General features: G+C 47.0%; 2 protein-coding genes across 5 annotated transcripts in view; both read left to right on the top strand.

Annotated features, from left to right (window-relative positions):
- Window positions 1-17,407, top strand: part of jph3b (junctophilin 3b) — a 45,139-nt gene extending 27,732 nt beyond the window's left edge. The window contains exons 4-7 of one of the 2 annotated variants that reach the window (XM_056417734.1): window positions 5,861-5,985; window positions 7,001-8,001; window positions 12,124-12,168; window positions 15,838-17,407. In XM_056417734.1, the coding sequence (XP_056273709.1) occupies window positions 5,861-5,985; window positions 7,001-8,001; window positions 12,124-12,168; window positions 15,838-15,918 (1,252 nt within the window). In that variant the 3' untranslated portion in view covers window positions 15,919-17,407. The remainder of the gene's footprint in view (window positions 1-5,860; window positions 5,986-7,000; window positions 8,002-12,123; window positions 12,169-15,837) is intronic. The other variant, XM_056417736.1, reaches the window with a different exon arrangement.
- A 979-nt stretch (window positions 17,408-18,386) lies between these two features.
- The window catches only part of zcchc14 (zinc finger, CCHC domain containing 14), a 26,234-nt gene continuing 23,374 nt past the window's right edge, over window positions 18,387-21,246 (top strand). For all 3 annotated transcript variants that reach the window (XM_056417733.1, XM_056417732.1, XM_056417731.1), the window contains exon 1: window positions 18,387-19,750. In XM_056417733.1, coding sequence (XP_056273708.1) covers window positions 19,256-19,750 — 495 coding nt within the window. In that variant the 5' untranslated portion in view covers window positions 18,387-19,255. The remainder of the gene's footprint in view (window positions 19,751-21,246) is intronic.

The raw sequence follows: 21,246 nt of genomic DNA, 5'->3' as shown, positions 1-21,246 counted from the left end.
CCGGTCCTTGTTTGTGCAGTTGTTCTAGAATCAACAGTGGAAACCTCGCAGCATTTCTCTTTCGTGTCTCAATTCAGTTAAAAAATCCTTCACAATCTAAATATATGAATATGACAAGGACGAGTTGAGAAGCACAGCGATGATGGCCAATCTGCAAGATGGTCGAACATTTCCAACACCACAAAAGCACATTTTGTCATAAGATATCAAAGCACAAGTTAATTTATCAATCTATACACAGGATTACCTGTGTATGGACCGTGTTTGTATTTGTGTTATAGAGGCCATCTGAAATACATCAGTTTGAAGTATGGAAGACACTGATGGACTGAACCATGCCAATGAAACTAGCTCACAGCAGCAGCTCCAAAAGGCACAAAATCAAGTGATGGAGTCGCCAAGTGTGCAAAACACACTGGTGTCATGAGCTATATTATTCCTCGATAAGGCAAACCCATCTCTGTCATTGTTTTCTTTTTTATTTATTCCAGAAGTCATTAGCAATCAATAACAAAATGATTATGGCTGTTTTAAACTATAAAGAAACAGTTGGAGGAAATTAATATTATACTCCGTTTGCATTTTTGTCATATACAGATCTGCAGTGATGATTTCTGGGTAATATGTACGTTGATGTTGTCCAACGCGAAGTCTCTATTGGATCATGTGACGAGACGATATGCACATTTAAAGTGAGGTTCACACAGTGCAGCTGTAGCCGGGTCTTTAAACCGGCTCTCTGTGGCTCACACATGCGCAGCCACACGCAGAAACGTCGAACCCAGATTCAGACAGCGGCAGAGCCCATGTCAGGACAGCCTCTCTCTCTCTCTCTCTCTCTCTCTCTCTCTCTCTCTCTCTCTCTCTCTCTCTCTCTCTCTCTCTGTGTGTGTGTGTTAACTGCAGAGCTGAATGAAATGTTGCAGTGCAAGTGTTTGTGTGTGTGTTTCTAAATATGTCCATATAGGTTTACTGATGAACGTTCATCCAACTTCATAACGTTGATTACGTGTCAGGAGGCAAAGAGGTCAAAGGTCAGGTTTGCCTCCAAATGCCAGGGCTGGTAGAAAATCTGTCCACGTGCCTCATGTTACAGTAAATCCCATATTTGTGTGTGTGTGGCGGATATGTGCCGTGGTCACATGTGCATGATGTAACTGATGTGGCAGGGCTACCTGTGGTTAGTTGGTTGTTGTTGTTGTTGTTTGTGATTAGTTGGCACCAGATAAACACACCGGTGACTCACTGTGCTGTGTGGACGGAGCCATTCACCGCAATACTGTGACCTGGTTTCAACAGCGAGCCTAAAACGCAACACACACACACACACACACACACACACACACACACACACACACACACACACACACACACACACACACACTATAAGCAGTGATGCACACCGGAAAGCTCATTTAGTTATTCAGGTATGAATCACCCTCATCAGCTGGTTCAGAGTAATGACGGAGATGATGGAGGAGCTTAGCATGAGTCCTGGATTAGACTCTCTCCTTACTTCACCTCAGCTCGCCCGTGTTTGTCTTCCTGTGTGTGTCTTCCTGTGTGTGTGTGTGTGTTTATTCTTCACTGTTTGCTGTGGCTCGCGTCTTCTTCTCTGTCACCCATTTGAATCCCTCTTCCTCTCGGCCTCTGTGTCCCTGCTCATTCCCTCTGTCCTCTTAAAGGGGCGACATGTATCATTCTAAACATTAATATACATTTATGTAATTGTATGCGGTACAATTACTACTGTAGTTTAGTTATTTTTTACTGTGTATCATTGCCATTGTAGCTGGCTAACTTAACGTATAAACTAAACCGACTTACAGAAAGTAAGAGAGGCTCGCTAATTAGCTCGCTATCTTGCTAATTCCAACATCCTTTAATATCATGAAAACATTAACTTCACAGTTATATAAAAGAGAGGAATGTTAATGCTTCATACACACACTCTCTCTCACTCTCTCTCTCACACACACACACACACACACACTGTTCTTTTCACTTTCTCTCGTGTGGAATAAGCAAGCTAGCTAACTAGCCAGCTGTACGCAAGCTAGCTAGCTAGCTAATGCCTTATTTTTTTATGACAATATTAAATTTACAGCTACATAAGAGGGGGAAACAGCAGATCATCAGGGGACCAGCATATGTTTGGTACCTTGAGCAACATGTTGAATGTGCCCACTAGATAGTGAGCATAATGAAGCTGCTCAGCAGCCCGACATGCAGGGCTCTCAAGTGTCACGCATTGAGCGTGAGACTCACGCATTTCGGTCTTAAGTCACGCACTCCCGCCACACATCGTATTTCTCACGCTGAAAAAAACTCTCGGCTATTTAATGTTTTAATGTGCCCCAGCGCACAAACATGAGCTGGCCGCGCTGCCCTCACCGTGGAGGAATCAAGCGCTCCCCTGGAGTTCTGCTGTGAGGTGCCACTTATCAGCCAATCAAAAAAAAGAAATGGGCTACACAATAGCCAATCAGAAAAAAACCACGTATCTGGGTAAGATTCAATCCAGCAACCAATGAAAATAAAGCATCCTGGAATTGCACGCGACTGACTAATATCCGAAAATTACGTTCTGCGGGGGGGGGGGGGGGGGGGTGCTGATGGAGATGTCACTCTTGCCTGTCTTCAACACTTGAGAGCCCTGCCGACATGTGTGGAGACGATGGGCATCCCCATCTAATGCATCCATTGCATGTGACTCTTAAAATTACAGTCAAACCATCTCTCTCATAAACCCTCTTCCTTTGTGTCATAACCTCCCCCTATTTACTTTTTGCCCTTATGGTTTAAGGATGTCGATCTTAACCTGGTAATGATTCGTTGATGTTGGATACGTAACCCCTTTTAAATCCATCTTTTTATCTCCTTCCCTTTCAGTCTCTCGACATGCCTTTCTCCATTTCACCCTCTGTACTTCTCTTTTGTCACACACGTTGTCCTCCCTCCCTCCTTTCTCTTCTCTTGCCCTCCATCTGCAACTCCTTTTCTTTTATTTTGGACATGCAGGGTTGTGTGTGTTGTATCACAGGCATCTCTATTCTCTCCAGGCAGTTGATTCATCCTGAAACAGGTTGTTGAAATGGATAGAGGTACAGGACATTGTGTGTGTGTGTGTGTGTGTGTGTGTGTGGTTTGGTGTGAGCCCCAAGGTGAGAGAAGGTTGTGCCAACAGTGCGTTTGCATGGGAAGCGGTTTATTCATGACCTTTAAATCTTGGGAATATGGGACTCCTGTCAACATTTCTGCATGCGATTATGTCATGTCTTCTCTCTTCTCACACCTCACCTCCCCCGCGAACAACAGGCTCACACACACACACACACACACACACACACACACACACACACACACACACACATATACACACAGCGGTGTTGAGTAGACTGTGGGCCCTGGCATAGCAGCGCTGGCAGCAAGTGCAGTGACGGGCAAAGAGAAACATGGAGGCCGAGAGAGGGAGAAAAAAAAAACCAATAGCCATCGACATGCATCAAGACTGTTACTGCCCGGAGAGAGAACGGGGGAGGGAGGGATGGAGAGGTTATTTTACAGGAGTCGAGAGCCCCTTGGAAATGGCGAAAGATAGGAGAATGGAAAGAGGGAGACAAAGGTAAGAGGAGGGTTGTAATTGAGAGAAAAGATCGATTTGATATGAACAGAGAGAGAGATGAAAAGTGGATTGTGATAAAGATGGAGCGATTTGGAAGAGGCACAAAGGAACACAGGCGGAAATAAAAGAAAGAGCGAGAAAGATATGAAAAAGAGGCTGTATCGGAGCCGTGATGAAGGACAAGTAAAAAGCCCGACAGACAGAGAGATGAATTATTATTGTGAGAGTAAACACATTTTCAGGCAAATGAATAAACAGATGATTACAATACATGTTGGAGCTCTGCAATAAATAAGTTACTGCGTGAGGTATCGTGTAATATGTCAAGCTGTTCATGTTGTGTGTGTGCGCGCGACGGCTTTTTTTCCCTTTATTTTCTTCTCACCCTTCGGCTCAGGTGTCTTTTGTAATGAGATTCGTCAGCCTCCACAACACACAATAGATAGGATGACTCAGATATGAATGAAGGGGGCGTACGCTGCATGTTCTTTTTATAATGGTACCTGAGAAGAAATGATTTACATGGGCTCAAAGGGGATGGGACTGTATGTAGATGTGTCATTTAAGTTCACATAAAGAAATAATTTCCTCAAATTACATTGCTAGAAACACAATTACATGTCTTTGACAATTGGGGTCATGGAACTTGCAATTGCCTCCTGTAGGCTAATCATGTACCTTACAATACCCATGTATGATTATGGTCTGGAATTCCTCGTATGTGTTCATGATTATATCCTGCTCGCAGCGGAGGAAAAAAAGAAGAGGTTCTTTCTTTGATTTTATTTCCCATTGTGCTGTTAGAGAATCATGGTTTCAGTGATCGACGCTTCCGCCTTTTGAAGGACGGCCACGTGCAATTAGGCTATCCTGATTACTGAAGTCCGGTTCGGATTAACGAGATTGTTTGAGCGGATCATCGGGTTAATTTAAACTGGCTCATAGGACATTAGATCGACTTTGTTGAACCACGTCCGAGGAACGGAGCAAGCTAGATAACTTTAATCCAGGGCTCTCAAGTGTCACACATTGAGAGACTCACGCATTTCGGTCTTAAGTCACGCACTCCCGCCACACATCGTATTTCTCACGCTGAAAAGAACTCTCGGCCATTTAATGTTTTAATGTGCCGCAGCGCGCAAACATGAGCTGGCCGTGGAGGAATCAAGCGCTCCCCTGGAGTTCTTGTGAGGAGCCACTTATGAGCCAATCAAAAAAAAGTAATGGACTACACAATAGCCAATCAGAAAAAAAACGTATCTGTTGTATCTGGGTAAGATTTAATCCAGCAACCAATGAAAATGAAGCATCCTGGAATTGCGCGCAACTGACTGATATCCGAAAATGTTGTTCTGCGGGGGGGGGGGGGGGAGTGCTGATGGAAATGTCACTCTTGCATGTCTTCAAAACTTGAGAGCCCTGTTAATCAGTTTGGAAAACGTGAGCGGCTTGTAGCAACCAACAAATAAGATAAACCCGACTTTCTGTACGATGTAATCCGCATCCACACGAAGCCAGAAGAATTTATCTCCGGAGCAAATTAAACCAACATGTCTGCTAGCTCTTAAATGGCTAGCTTGGGTTCAGATAGCAGACTAGCCACCTAGCTAACACCAAATAGATTTTGTTGTTGTTTTTCTTCATTTAATGGTTGCTAGCAGTAAAAGTAATTTAAAAAACAGTTTCAACACAACTTGTTGTTTTACGCCAACCGACCGCTCACACAACCAGCAGCTCCTCACAGCTCCAGAAACTTTGGCGTAAATCTCAGAATCGCCTTCATCCGGATAACCTGATCACATTTTGGGAATGTAATTAGTCAGTTTCTTGACGGAAACATTATTAAAACTTCATAACATCTTTGTAATTCAAGAGCATTAAAAAAAATTCTAAGTTATCTTGCGCTCTTAAGCAATGCGTAAACTCGGCTTAGTCCAGGCGATGAATATGGTGAATACAAAGTTAAAGGAGGTGAACTGGTTGCCTTCTGAGAGTCTTGTGTGTATTGAAATGTATGTAGATAACGTTGTATTAAACCCAGGCTCTAACTAGAATACTATGGTGCATTGTTGGCACCTTTATTGTTCCTTTATTGTATTTTTCATTTTATTGTTAACCCACAGTAGTCTGGACAATGTTTTTCAGCCAGCCAACGATTCTAAATATTCGAAGTGAAAAGTTTGATTGATTTATTCTCCTCTGCACTTTCTGTTTCCCCTGTCTGCTGTTCGTCAGGACGGCTCATGCCCAGGGTAAGGCGGAGGCCGCGGTGGGATCAGCCCAGAAATCCCAGGAGGAGAGTCGCATGGCGAGGGTCACCGCCAAGCAGTTCTCCCCTTCCTTCCAGCACCCGGGAAATGGTGGGCACACGCAACCGAAATCACAACATGCCTAATTACTCATATTGTTCATAATCAAAAAACCCAGCGAAGCAGAAATATTGTTAACACGTGTGCCTGCACATGCGTGAACAAACAAAACACACGTGTGTGTGTGTGTGTGTGTGTGATGCTGATAAAGGTCAGTGTAAACCACCCTCAAGCTTTGCGTCTCGGCCTCTGTCACTCCCGCCTGTACGGCTCCGCAGGTAGACAACCCACAAGAACATGCACTCCTCAGTGCAGTGATACACACACACACACACACACACACACACACACACACACACGCTCTGACTTCATAACATGTACTGTCCACTCCCACACACGGATACCTGGGATGACAGTGATTGTTCTTTTGCCGTCCATTCTGCTCTCAGCAGCCGTCTGCTGTGTCCAGTAAGTACCAGCGCTGACATTTTGTCCGTGTGGATGCGTGTACATGCCGGGCGTCATCGGGAGCCTGACCCGCTTCCTTCGCATTTGTTTTGCGGATAAGGGGCTGCGCAAAAATTATTGGGATTAAAATCTTTTTTACCATCCCAGCTTCACCCTTCTGTTGGGAGATTTATAGTAAATGCACAAAAAAATGTTTTAGAAGATTACTGATGGCTTTGCCTATTTATTTATTTATGTATTACTTGGACTAGCCGTCTCGGGTGAACATCTCCAACAGGCCATTCCACTCAGTATGTTCGGTTTGATGGACATATTTTTTTATTTTTGTCATGTTGGCTATAAATTGTGTTGCGTTTTTTTGCCGATGGTGTAGAAAATATATTAATGTTAGAGGGGGGGGGGGGGGGGTTATGCTTTTTAAAAAAGGAAAAAAAATCATCATCAGTCACTTTCATCCAATCCCCAACAAACAATACGTCATCGTTGGTTGTACTGATAAATTTTAACAAGTCTAAAGAAGCAAAGAGACAGCGTCATCGCTTCCACGCCTCCCAAAAATGTTTGCCGCCACCTCTCTGATGTCATCTGTCCTCTGCAGGCATGGAGGTGCAGCGCCCCAAGTGGCAGGTGTCCAGCGAGGTGGAAGGCGAGGGGCTCTCGAGTAGCGCCGGCACCGCCGACAGCCCCGACCTCTACGTGAAGAGCGCGGGCTCCGACGACCCCTCGAACGACGCCGCCACGCCTGACCTCAGCCCCCCGTCCTCCTCCCCGCCCCACACCCCGCCGCCCCCCGCCCGGCCGTCTCAGCGCACCAAGAGTGCCCGCTTCCACCGGCAGACCGCCGTGGACCACGGGGAAAAGGGTAAGGACGCCGGAGAGCGATGTGAGAAAGGTGGCGGAGGAGGCGCGCAGACGGAGATCCAGGTGATGGTGGAGGGCGGAAGCGGGGGAGTCGAAGACGGAGGAGAAGGAGGAGGAGGAGGGAAGGGAGAGCACCCACGTGCCAACAGCTGGAGCGAGGACAAGAGGAGAGGGGTGCTGTCGAAAGGGGGAGGCGGGCTGAGCGGACGAGGAGCGAGCCGGACCAACGGACACAAACACAGCTCCTCCAATCACAAGTCCCGGGAGCACGGATCGTCCAATCACAGACAGGCCAAAGGGGACAGGTGGACGGAGTCGTCCTCGTCGGCCTCGTGGACGTCGGGGCACAGGGGCGTGCACGGGCGGGGGGTGCGGCTGCTGGAGCAGGATGAGGAGAAAATGAGCAATTACGAGATGGAGATGAAGCCTTTACAGCCCAGAGACTCCACTACCCACAAGCCCCATGGGCCCGGGGAGGAGAAGCCCGGGCAAAGTCACGTCCACGCCGAGGGCCGCTCGAACACAGTGCAGCGGCAGAGGCATAAGAACCGCGACGGGAAGGAGGGAAAAGAGGGGCGGGACGGGGGCAAAGACTCAGTGCACAAGCCGGACAGAGCGGGGGAGAAGATGGACCCGCGGCCTCTGCGTCGGGACCTCACCCTCTCCCCCCCTCTCAAGTCCTCCCCCATCACAGCGGAGCAGCAGGACCTCAGCCTCATGCAGAGCAAAGGCAACTCGGTAAGACTCCCACCGAGCACACCGGCTCCGGTACACAAACACAACACTCGACAAACTCTAAATGATGAGATCAAAGCCACGCGAGCGCCGTAGAGTGCACTGCACTTTACTGCCAGGCCCTTTGTGTCAGCACTGAAAGGCCGTTTGAGTCGAAATTGAGGAGACAAATACAAAAGGGGCTCTTAGCAGTAGAGAAAGCCCTCTTTCCAGAGCTCACCTCAGTCAACAAGTGGTCATCACCTCTGCAGCCTCTGTGAATTAACAGCTGACCTCCATAACATTATAGTTCAAAGATTCCATCAGTGCAGTTTTCGCGGATTTTAATCTTTACCACGACCAGTAACCTCATGGTTGAACTCTCGACCCTGGGAATATTGCCTGGTTTAGGAAATTAGACTGGAGGATTTACCGTTTTTTTTTGGTGCACTGTTTTTTGGGGGGGGCAATGACATCAGTAAGGAGCCAAGTAAACGGCTTCTGCTCTGCCGAAGTGTCCTTCAGTGAGACTCCGAGTCCTCACCGGCCGCAGGGCTGCTAGCGCTGCTAGTGGACATACAAGGGAAATAAATGGTTCTCTGAAGTTTCTTTTACTTAGATTGTCTGTGTTTCCCCGGTGTCCACGTAGTCGTAGGGGGGCGCTACAATCTCCAAAACGACTTTTAGATTGTCCCAATTCCTCCTGTCAAATGAACTACTCCGTGGCTGCACATTTCCCCCGGCTGTGAAACGAGCCCAGTGAAGCGGAGTGGGGCTCGTCTGGTGTTTTTTTCTCTCTCGCATGCCTGACGTTGATGTTTCCAGGACAAGAAACCCTCCCACTTTGATGAGAAAAAGCATCTTGATCTGCCGTTCTGGACCGGCCAGGGAAGCACGGGGTCAGATCAGTCTCAATCAGTGCAAATGAACCCAGAGAAACTCACAAATGCAAACACAAAGATTCACAAATGCGCACAGAACAATTCACAAATATATTCAATTTCCAAATGCACAAAGAAGGATTTATAACAAAATTTGACTCTCAAAAAGAATTTGCAAATCGAGCCATGGCAGCGGAGTCTCAAAAACCCACGAACAAATGCGTAGCGATCCACAAACAAACAAATCATAATTTATTTATGTGTGCATTGGAATGTATTTGTGAATTGTTCTGTGCGCATTTGCAATTATTGAGACTGATCTGACCCCACAGGTCTCTTATATTCGGTTACCTGCAATTTTGTTTCGTTTTCTTTTGCTACAAAATGTGTGTTGATCCCATTTGGCTGGGTGGGGTATTGAGTTACGTGCGTTGGCTGGCCGGTGCCGCCCCGGCCTCATTACTGGCTCTGAGCCGGGTCTGAACCTCTGCAAGCGGCTCCGCGTGGACCTGTTATCGCCCTCGGACAGCAGCTCAACGGTGCATTTGTCATATCTGTCGCGTCACTGCCACACATTGATTTGACTAAAAGGATTTGTTGCCCACTGTCATGAGGATACATTCCATCCCCAGTGACCTAACACAACGTTATCCCACATATTAAGATCATCCTGGGGGGGGGGGACACACACACACACACACACACACAAGGTTTAACCTTGTGAAATGTAGAAAGATTTTCTTTTTTTGTCCTACGAGCAAGCAGTGGTGGGATTACGCCGTTTTAATAAAAATTTTGGGCTACGCCTTGAGGCTGGTGGACGGCCCCGACCACCCGCTAATCCTGGATGATAAAACGGTCGCAGCATTAGCTAATGAAACCAAGAAAAAGGGAAATCAAGCTGCAAGTGAAGGCCACACATTATAAATACTCTCTCTCTCTCTCTCTCTCCTTGTGAGTAAACTGTGAACCACAGTTCCAAACTCCTCGCACAACTCGCTCTCTTTGATTCAAATCTCTCTGCAGCCGTGTGATGAGTGGCACCGTGGATGGAAAACACGGTTATTTAGTGGCTCGGCTGCTGCTGCTACCTGCTACGTGAAAAACATTGAAACACACCAAACACAGATATGCAGGCGGAGAGAGATCCCCAGCGGCCCTCTCTGCACCTTAGTAACAGCAGACTGGCAAACTAGCCCCTTCCTCACCAGAAGGCCCCCGATTGGTTAACCAGCGCTCTGTTGCTAGGGAACAGCTTATGCCTTGCTTCAACGACGGCCAATCGGTGGCCGTGTGTCAGTGACAGGGGGCGGGGGTGGGTGGGTGGAGGTGGTGTGTGTGTGTGTGTGTGTGTGTGTGTGTGTGTTTGCATTTATTCCGATAAATACGCTCCAAACACCATGCTAACGTTGGGGCTGCTAACACACACATAAACACACACACACACACATACAAACAAAGGACCTCTTTTTACCAATCAATCAAACTTTATTGATTCATTGCTTTTCTGCACACGGTTGCAATAGAAAAGTGCATTACGTAGAAGGCTTACTTTTTTTGTTGCCCTTTCCAGTTTGAAGCCTCAGTACCGAAATAGCACCGCACCCCCGTGTCCACTCGAAGACGTGAACCAGTCGTCATCGCGGGACACAGAAATGAACCTGTGCTCATATTTACGGGAACAACCCCTCAGAGGGGCGCGTCCCCCCAGACGAGGACAAGCCCTTTGTGGCCCACAATAACAACAAAAAAACCTCTAATGATGGTGAGGAGATCTCGAAGGTAACAAAACAGAAGTGACATTAAAGACGAAGGAGCAGGTTACGCGGACAGGCCAGTGACTGTGAGCTAAAAATAATATCTTAAGGACAGCGTCGACTCCAGACAGACATTAAGACCTGCTTTATCGGCCTGAGTGGAGGATCGCGGAGCCAAGTGAAAGGCATGAGCCTGTAGTGAAGGGGCAGATTTGGCAGCGACACACACGTCTTAGCGGCGTGTCTGACGTGTTATCAGTCGCTGCTCCAATGAGAGGATATGAAAACCACCGGCAGAATATTAAAATGTCCAGAGAAGAATCCACTTTAAAACAAGTGTATACATGTCCTCGCCTGCTGACTCTGATCACACACACACACACACACACACACACACACACGCGCTGCTACATTTTGGCTGGTTTGCAGTTTATGTAAAGCTGTCTTAGGTGAGCCACAAAAGAAAGCTGTACAGCACTGTAGTCGAGCATGCTATTGATAAAAGCCGGCGCAGGTCTTTCTGAAGGAAGTGGCTGTAGTATTTTTCTATTAGACGAATAAAGGCAGTGTTGGTGATATTGACACAAGAGTGTCACATTGGGGGGGGTGTAGCAGGTCCTTTTCATGCGGTAGACCGGGATTCACATCTCGCCCCAGACCTGCGCTGCACTGCGCTGCTTACACCAGCAGAACTGTCTAGTATTTGCATATGGTCTGCACGGCAAGGGAAATGTATTCTCTGATAATATTGTCAATTCAGTTTATTTTATAAAGCCCAATATCAGAAATTCTGAATTAGCCTCAGAGGGTTTTACAATCTGGACACATATGGCATCCCTGACCTTTGACCTCACATCTGATCAGGAAAAACTCAAAAAAAAATAGAAAAACCCTTTTAGGGGGATAAAAGTGAAGAAACCTTCAGGAGAGCAACAGAGGAGTACCCCTCTCCAGGATGGACAGAAGCAATAGATGTAGGCATAGTCCACGATCCAGAAAAGGGGTTGGTCAATGGTTACTTTTAGTCAGAAAAACAGTGGTCCTAGGATGGAGCCTTGGGGGGTCCCACGAGTCAGCATGAGCAAAAGAGTGGTCGCTAATGCCTCATTTTCATTGGTTCGGTTCACTTCGACTTGACTTTTGGTCATTTTCCTGATTTGGTTTTCCACTGAGGGTGGAACCCCCCCATCCCTCCCTCGACCCGAGGTGCAACAAAATAAAAGTTACCGTCCACAATCTTTTCTCTTCGGGTCGAGATGATTAATTTCCATAAACAGCTGTGTGCCGCTGGAAGAAGTCGTAAAACTGAAGAAAACCGTAAACCTGATGGCAATAAAAGAAAAGATAAGAAAAAGAGCAACCGTTTTCCCATCACACGTTGCCATTTGATACGGTATTCATATAAAACATTTGATTGGTGGGGCATTATCCTTAATATAGATTTCCAATGAATGTTCCACATAATTGTTTTAAAAAAGCCTTCTGGCTTTACGCTTCTCTTCTTGCAGACTCGCGGTGGCAGATCTGTGGGGACGCCAGTAAGCAGGGAAATGGTTTGTTCTTCGCCAGCACTTCATCCTCAGGATAATAAGTGTTCTGTTATTAAAAAAAAGCTGTTTGTTGGGGTCAAGGGAGCTGATTGCGAGATTAAATTGCATCTCTTTCTTAACGACGGCCGGCAAAGTGGTTCATAACAGTTTCCAGCAAAGGGAAAAGAACAAATGGGGCCGAACACTACTTGTTCCGTGATTATACTTAACCTGATCGTTCTTATCTCTGAGGAGTGCCGCTCTGTGCTCTGTGCATTTAATGATTAGACACCAGTAGGATTAAGATTAATCTGGCTCTGTCGTCTTTAAAAAAAGAAAAGAGGTTCAGAGTTCAGCAGTTTTGACAAAAAAGGGATTTAGAAATAATAGGAAATGGTTCAGAGTGCCGTACCAGTCTTAAAGATTCAAATAGATTGAGTTATATATACATTGATGTAATACAACATATTGTCAATAAATTACTATACGAGGCAATAGGAGAGTTTATTCAAACGAATTAACATAAACAGCGAATCATATATTTCCTTTTTTTTTTTTATTATAAAAAAGGAGTTCATACGGGCGGATGGATTACCGAACAGGCCAACCGGGCACAGAGGCCTTAACCTTCAAAATGTCACTCAGAGACGAGAACCAACCAGAAAGATTCAAAATGAAACATAAAACCAACATGAAAAAAAAAAATGGAATGACCACAAACAGACAAAGAGACTAAAAACACCTGAAAAACGACCATGAAGAGACATGCACTGACTACGAAAACAAGCACAACAACAACAAAGACACAAAAAACTAAAAGAAGTGGCAAAACAACGAGACACAAAAAGGGCCAGACAGAAAAATAGCGACAGAAAGAACTTAACAATTACAAAATGATACAAAACAACCACAAAAAGACCTGAAAATGACCATTAAGACACAAAGACACAAAAAGACCAAAGCAACTACAAAAAGATACAAACCAGCTACAAAGAGACGTGCATCGACTATGAAATGGAGCAACACACGTAACATTTATAGAGAGACACAAAACCTTCATTCTCAATTTCTGGGGGAAATTATTTGGCACTTTTGCAATGTGTTTTTTTAAGTTATTTTTATCTGGCATGCGTCTTCCTAGAGAGGGAGGACACATCCCTCACTAGAAGGGATTCTTAGTTAAATGTGACATCTTTCTCTATACGTTAGTACAAAAATAGAGCCAGCAGAGTTGGCTTAGCATAATAACTTGAAGCAGCCAGCCTGGCTCCGTCCGAAGGTAAAGCACTTTTGCCTAGCAGCACCGCTAAAGCTCCTTAATTAACACACTGCATCTTGTTTGTTTATTTGGTGTGAAAACTGAGAGAGAAACAAACAAGCTGCCGCTGGCCGTGGCTTCAGATACTAGAGTTCCCTCAGATGTGTTTTCCAACTCGTCTTGTTTGCTACGCTCAAAGTTTCCAGATGATTTACTCATTAAAAAAAGATAGTGAGCGATCGTGCTCCTTCGATGTGATGGGGCAAGAGCTCAGGCGCAGAGGAAGCCAGCAGGAGTCCAGGTAAAGGTGACAGAAAAAAAGATTTACTGAGGAAAAGCCAAAAAAGGAACTCCGTCTATATATCGAAGTCATACTCAACGCCGAGACGACACAGGAATCAATGACAGCAATCTGGCAGGGGACGAGGGAATGAATGGGAGAATATATAAGGGGGAAAACCACAGGTGACGGGCATGAGCAATCAGGGCGGCAGAAGCGTGACTGAGGGCAGGTGAAGGGAATTAGCAATCAGGAGACACTGGGGAGACACACACAGAGCTAACAGGGTTACACCTTCACCACAGATGAGATGACTAGACATTAACAATCCTCAAATTATTCAGTAATGAACAAATCATTTCTTTAAGATTGGAGATCGATATGAAAGTCTACAAGTCGTAACGACGGCGCATAGCCACATGAAAAGGCACATTTCCCTCCTAAATGGAGGTGGAGAAGAAACCGTGTTAGCGAAAACAACTCATCTGCAACCACGTTGCTCTCACACTGTAGTCCTGCAGGTGAATCCTCTGAATACGTGTCAAATGTTATATTTACAAGCGAAAGGAGACTATTTGAGGGGTAAAAAAAAGAAGAAGAAAAAGGCAAACTGCTGCTGATGATGTCTGGTAAATCTACTTGATTCACGTTCAGATATTTCCCCGGAGCAGTCAGGTGGTCAGAGCGGCCGGCCTTCACCCACGCGGCCAGGGTTGTCAGCGAGCATCTGCTTCACTGAGCAAGACGCTGACTCCCCGGCCAGCTCCGGGCGGCCGAGTTTGCCCTTTGACCCGAAGCTAGCCACCCCCCCCCCCCCCCACACACACACACACTCGAACGTGGGATTCTATTATTTAGCCCAAAATGCAAATTGCTCCTTCGTCGCCGATGCGCTTCGTAACACGTATCGACGTCGCTGCCGGGGGATTCTGATCTGTGGACGCTCCATTAAGAAAACTGCAAATATCAAAAAGCATGACACTTTGTGAATCGGGTAACAAGAGAGAGAGGGGGAGGGGAGGGAGGGAGGGGGGGGATCTAGTTAGTGCTGATATCTTATTAGATAGTCTGAGGAAGTGGGAGTGGCATATCTAGTACAGATCTGGTTTCCCCCAGTTATCCTATTGAGTGCTGCAGGGATGACATATTGTTTTAGGACAACCCCCCCCCCCCCACACAGACACACACACACACACACACACACACACCACCGCCACACACACCACCACCACCCCCAGCAGTTAGCATCAAACTGGGATTTTTCCATTGGAAACGTGGCCGAGCTCCTTTCTCTTACACACAGCTACAGCAACATTGTTTTGAGTGGATGAAGGTGTTTTCCTTACTCATACCTGCACGCTGTTTTATAAAGACGATGTGGCCGAGCCGCTGAGGTTGATTTGTGAGGACACCCGATATCTGACAAAGACAACAACAACAAAAGAGAGTATTGTCCGCCCTGCGCAGACAACTCAGGCTCCAGATTCATTAGTTGTAGTCGCACACCGCCGCGCTATAAGGATCAACAGTTTTTTTAATGTAGGAGAAGATCGCAGCTGCCGGGTGAAAACCTTGCGTCCTCAGAATGTGAGAGCATTGTGTGGGTGTGCGTATATATAAATATATATTTTTTTCTTTCGTATTTTGTATTTATATATATATATATAAACCCCAGGGCTGTAAGATGTTCAGAACGAGGCTCCTATAGCCGATGCGAAGTTAAGTTCCCCTGACAGCTGTGGGCTGAATGATGTGCTGGCAGGTCCAGTAAACCTGAGATTACATTATTTCTACATCACAAAAACAACAACAATCCTTTCATCACCAATAACTTCATGTGAATACATTGATGTGGACACTCATCTATCTTTATGGTTGGATTGAAAGCAATGCACCACCTCTTTTTACCCACGAGTAGGAGGTCTGTGTTCCCCTCATACTGCAGAGCGTGTTTATTGACATATTGATAACCAACTGTGGGAATAAACAAAAGTCTTGCGTTGGTAAATAAGGTAAATGGAGGACTAAATGACTGCAAACAGTGTGTTCAAAGGTTAGATGTACTGTCTGAAAGCCACCTTGTGTGTGTGTGTGTGTGCGGCCCGATTATTGACACTCTCCTCTTTCCTCTCTTCTTCCTCTCTCTCCCATGCAGGCCTACAGCACCATCCTGGTCGTCATGGTGATCCTGCTCAACATCGGAGTGGCTATTTTGTTTATCCACTTTTTTATTTAAAGACAGCACCGCTTTCAGAGTCAGCCTAATCTATGCTACAACAACAACAACAACAAAAACAACTATACATGTCATGTGAGTATTACCGACGGAAATCTGCAGGCCCCATCCCCCCAAAAAGCCCACCCCCCCCCCCTCCCACAAACACACATCCGTTCCCTCTCGAACTGCGACCGGCTGAGGGAAGATGAGGAAGACGAGGACCCAGGAAGTCTACCTGGTCCAGGAGGGCTACCTGGTCCAGCTGTGCGTAAGAGGAGTGGACGAAAGAGGGGCAAACCAGTCTCTGGAGCTGGACTGTGAGGAGGCTACAGAGTCCAGAAAGGTGGACTCAGGTGAGCCCGGCGGCTCCACATGAAGACCCCCACCGGGCTGAGACCGTCTGATCCCCTTGAGAGCTGCATCACAGCGAGACGTCTGCTTCCACTGTCTGCAGACAGGACTGACGAGACAGACTCTTTATTTTGATTCTTCATTCTTCAAACCATAGTTTTCAACAGATTTGTAACTTACAATTTATTTATTAATGTTTTTTTTCTTCTTTTTTTTCTCTCTCGCTCTTTCTCAATATGCGTTGATGGATATATTGTTTATTTTGGAACCCTCCAGCCCTCTTTATATAACTCCTGCCTTTTGGTTCTCCGCCTGCACGGCCCGGGTGTTGTTACCGATGGTTCAGAGTGTGTGTCCACACGTGTGTGTGTGTGTGTGTGTGTGTGTGTGTGTGTGTGTGTCCACATGCGTGTGTGTGTGTGTCCATGTGCGCACAAGAGCTGGCGAGTCATTGCTTTCAACAACATACAAATGGTTTATATGTGCAGAATGTGAGCGTGGATGTTTTCTTTTAACGCCCGTGTCTGTTTGCGCGCGTGCAGTTGTAACGCTCATCGGCCTGTGTGAACATATGTGCGTGAATCCTCATCCTCATCATCCTCCTCCCTCTAAGTGACACTGCCGGGATGGCCGAGCGCGTCGCCATCGGTAACAACTTCCAGGGAGGGGTCGGGAGGTTCGCTGTTGTTGTTGTTGTTTTTTTTCTTTCTGTCTAACGCAGCGTTCCTCAAAATTACGCACTCGGCTATTGGCACATTTCTGGTGTTGGTCCCCCCCACCCCCCCACACCCACATTAGTACCGGTACACGAGTACAGTCTGACGTGCCTGCGCCATGAGATGCAGAACAATGTATTTTCGTTTGATTTGTTTTGGGTCCCAGACTGAAGACGCTCTGCTGTGCATCATCTGGTGACGGTGCCCTGCGCCGCCCTGTTAGTCCGCAGCATGCTACAGCATGCCAAGCTCTCTATAGTTTGACTCTTCCTTCGTACTCTCTCTTTCTTAATCTCTCTTTCTTACTCTTTCTTTCTTTCTTTCTTTATGTTTCTGGGAATTAATCTGTTTTGTTTTTAAGTTATGTGGAGAAAATAATGAAAAGTGTTTGAAAGAAAGTGACCCTTGGCTCTTGTGTTATTTTAAAATATATATTTCTCTCTTGTGTCTGCACATTTATTGTGTGTGTGTGTGTCTGTCTGTCTGTCTGTGCGTGCGTGCGTGCGTGCGTGCGTGCGTGTGTGTGTGTGTGTGTGTGTGTGTGTGTGTGTGTGTGTGTGTGTGTGTGTGTGTGTGTGTGTGTGTGTGTGTGTGTGTGTGTGTGTGTTGATGCAGAGAGGGAGTGGCACGGGCCTGGGTACCATAGCAACCGTAACTGAATTTTCCTCCGTCCACCAGAGAGCGTCTCAACGTGGACGTATGCCGCCCTCTTGTGGTCTTTATGTGAACTACACAATGACAGCACCCAGGAGTGAACTGTGAAGATGCCGTTCAACTGATATGGATCATAAAGTATATGTTCAACAATACAGGGGCTTAAGTGGATGAGCAGCTCGATATACAAGAAATAAGATAAAACTATGTGTAGTGCGTAATTTATAAAAATGAAATGTAATATTTGTATAGAGTTATATTACCCTTTGATACTCATCACTATTACTTCATGGTTGACAACTCTGGTAATGATACTACTTCTTAAATAGTGTGTGTTTATATGTTTGCAATTGTAAAACGTCATAATACTTTCTAACGATTTAAAATTGATTTTTTAAGCTAAAGTACCTTTGTTGTCATATTGTCTGAATACGATAGCTTCCCTTTAAAACTCAAAAAGAAACAAAAGTGAAAGTAATAAGTCGTTGGGTCAATACATATAATGTTCATTGACTCTCGTACTCCATAGATTGCATCGCTGGTACTTTAAAGCCCCGACAGTGAAGCTGAGACATGAGCGCACAAGTGAAAGATGCAGCGAGGCGGCCCCTCTGAGCCAATCACGAGGGAGGCCTCGCATGCAGACGGGCCTCGCAGCCAATCAGAGAAGACATTTCATTCATGGTGGGCTGGTCTAGCTGCTGGTTTAATGTTATACACAGCTGTCCCCCCCCCCCCCCCTTCAATTCCAAGACTCATGGCAGTTTGCAAGCAGCGTAGAACAACATGTTGCACTAAACTAATTCACGGACCCCCGGACAGTCGTCTTGGAGTTGTTTTGGTTCCTCCTCCTCGGCGGCGCGTGTCAACGTAAAGTCTCGCAAAGGTTCTCATGTGGCAGCCGCAGTGAGTTTCAGGACACACTAGTTGTTAAACCTAACACGGTCTTGCTCGCGCTTGGGACTTTGATGTGTCTCGCTTGGCTTCAGTCGACTGCTCCTCGCACACTTTTTTTGGTTGAGGAGGTCGGAGGGGAGAGCATGAGGACAGAGGAGCGACGTTACAAGAAGGGATCGATGTGCCGCGTGGGACAGCTGATCGGGGCAGCTCCGGCCGAAGAGTCTCTCTATGAGCGTCCCCTTGAATGGGGCGGTGTGTTTTGATCCAAAGTACCGTCCGGTGGGTGGGCGGGGAGGGTAGCGGTCCTCCCGGCGGAGAGGGTAGTCACGGCGGAGGGACTCCTGGCTGCGGGTTGAACGCTCAAACAGACACACTTTGGGTTCATATTTGGGGGGATTATGGTTCGGAAAAGGCCCGCCGCCGCTGCGGCTGCTGCGTCGCTGCCGGTTCGCCAACAAAGGAAATACCTGTAGCGTCTCCCACCGCCGCCGCCGCGGCGCGAGGAGGCGAACACCTAGCGCGAGAGACGGCGCGACTCGCTAGTTGGTGAAAAAGTTGACAAATTGTCTCTCGACTTGGCCAACTCGAGAGGACCAGCTGCTCGCGCGCCTGCGCAATTACGCACGCGCGCGCCCTCTTCGCTGGGAAGTTTACTCTCTGTTGGAAAGTCCGCCGCGTCAACTTGCGTTGTCAAAGCCGTCAGCTCGCGCGCCGCGGGGAGTGGCTGTGCGAGGATGGTGGAGAGCCGCAGCAGCGTCCAGCGGGAGGGGGTGTACCGCTGGTTCTCCTCCCTCACCTCCGCCCAGAGAGCCGAGTTCCTGTACGGCCTCCTGGACCTCTGCGTCCCCATCGAGCTCCGCTTTCTCGGCTCGTGCCTGGAGGATTTGGCCCGGAAGGACTACCACTCCCTCCGGGACGCGGAGATCAGAGCCAACAACCCCGCCGACCTCTCGGCTCTCACCAACATCACGGACGAGGTGGTGCGCAGCAAGCTGCTGCTGTCCCTCGCCCTGCTCGGCGCGGACAACCGGGAGGCCGCGGGGGTCCTGTACCGGACGCTGACTCACATCGACACGGTGATCAACAACTACGGGTTGGCGCTGAACGACGGGAGGACCGAGGAGCAGTTTCTGTTGCTCTTCACCATGGCCTCCCACCACCCGGCCTTCAGCTTCCACCAGAAGCAGCTGCTGAGGCAGCAGCTCGGCCAGATCCAGGACGTCCTGCAGGTGAGAGGGATGCTCCAGGGGAAAGCCTCTAGAAAGGGCAGAGGTCATCAGGAGCAGGGCCCCGATCAAGTAAAGGGGTTAGAATCATTTAAATAGCCAGAGTCAGAACCTTTTATTGCCATTTATGTTTTCACAAACAAGGAATGTGTCATGTCGGTCGGTGCGACAATCGACAATAACATTAACAACAAACAACGACTATCAACACAGTGCGAGAATTAAGACTAAATATAATATAAAGTGCACAGACGTTTCTGAAGTTCAACCAGTGTAAGTCAGCTTAAAATGACAAGTGTATTTAAAGTGAAGATTTACGTGTGTTTAACCCTTGTGTTGCCTTAGGGTCATTTTGACCCGAATCAATATTACATCCTCCCCCCGCCTTTGGGTCATTTTGACCCGATTCAATGTTTCACCCTCCTGTTACCTTTATATTTACTAACATATTTTACCCTTTGGGTTCAATTTGACGCCAGCAATTAAAACCTCCAGAAAATTATTAGAATTAATATTGTTTTCCAAGTTTAAGTGTGAGGCACTTTATGTTTGTTTGTTGACTACCGAAAGAACACCGACATTAAACATTGAATGGGGTCAAATTAATCCTAAGGCGGGGGGAGGGTGTAATATTGATTCGGGTCAAAATGACCCTAAGGCAACACAAGGGTTAAGTGTATTTAAATATAGAATTAAGTGATGTGCAGGGGAGTGACCGGGTAGGTGAGTCAGTCATCCGGGTAAATGTAATTTATATACTGGGAGAGTGAAGTGAAGACAATTTATGTTATAGGCTCCAAAACGCAGTCCTGTGAAGTTGTATGAAGAACAAACAACAACAACAACAACAACAGCTAGTGAAAGCTCCACACCATGGCTGACTGAGAACAGGTTAGCCACGGCCTGAATGGACAGGGGACATGAACGTGCTTGTAAAGCATGGCGAGCATGCTGCAGGAAGACACTCTGCCATCAATCCTCCTTTCTCCGGCAAAGAGAGTCCCCTAAATTCCGAGTTATCACCGCGCCCGCCCACCCGTCAGGTCCCCGGGGGCCACAGGTGAGGTTTTCACCCGCTCGGAGGGAGGGGGAAAAAAAAGGTGAAAAAGCCCCTCGTAGTAGTAATTTTTGTCTCTTTCCGAGCCCCAGCGGGAGGAAATATGTTCCATCACACTGACATGTTGCCTATACACCAAAATTACAGGTGGGACGTGTCAGCCGGCGCGCCGGCGAACAAAGCAAGTTCCACGCAAGAATCAAAGCTGGCCAGAATACCAATTGATCTCCTTTCATGGTTAAAAAAAAAAAGATACTTAAGGGTTCTACCTGTGCCGCTCGGAGCATTAATGTAGCATCAAACAGGTGGAGTGGAGTCACGGCCCTTTAGCGGGGGTCATGCGGCATATCTTCACCTGTGCATGCATCATCCCGACATCTTCTTTGAGGAAGCTTCAAGGAGCTCTGAGAGTGTTAGTCTGTCAGGAAGAGAGCCGATGGTC

Source organism: Pseudoliparis swirei, chromosome 6 (genome assembly GCF_029220125.1).
Source record: "Pseudoliparis swirei isolate HS2019 ecotype Mariana Trench chromosome 6, NWPU_hadal_v1, whole genome shotgun sequence".
Lineage (NCBI taxonomy): Eukaryota > Metazoa > Chordata > Actinopteri > Perciformes > Liparidae > Pseudoliparis > Pseudoliparis swirei.
The sequence above is the reverse complement of the archived record's forward strand: the minus strand, read 5'-3'. Positions and strand labels throughout refer to the sequence as shown.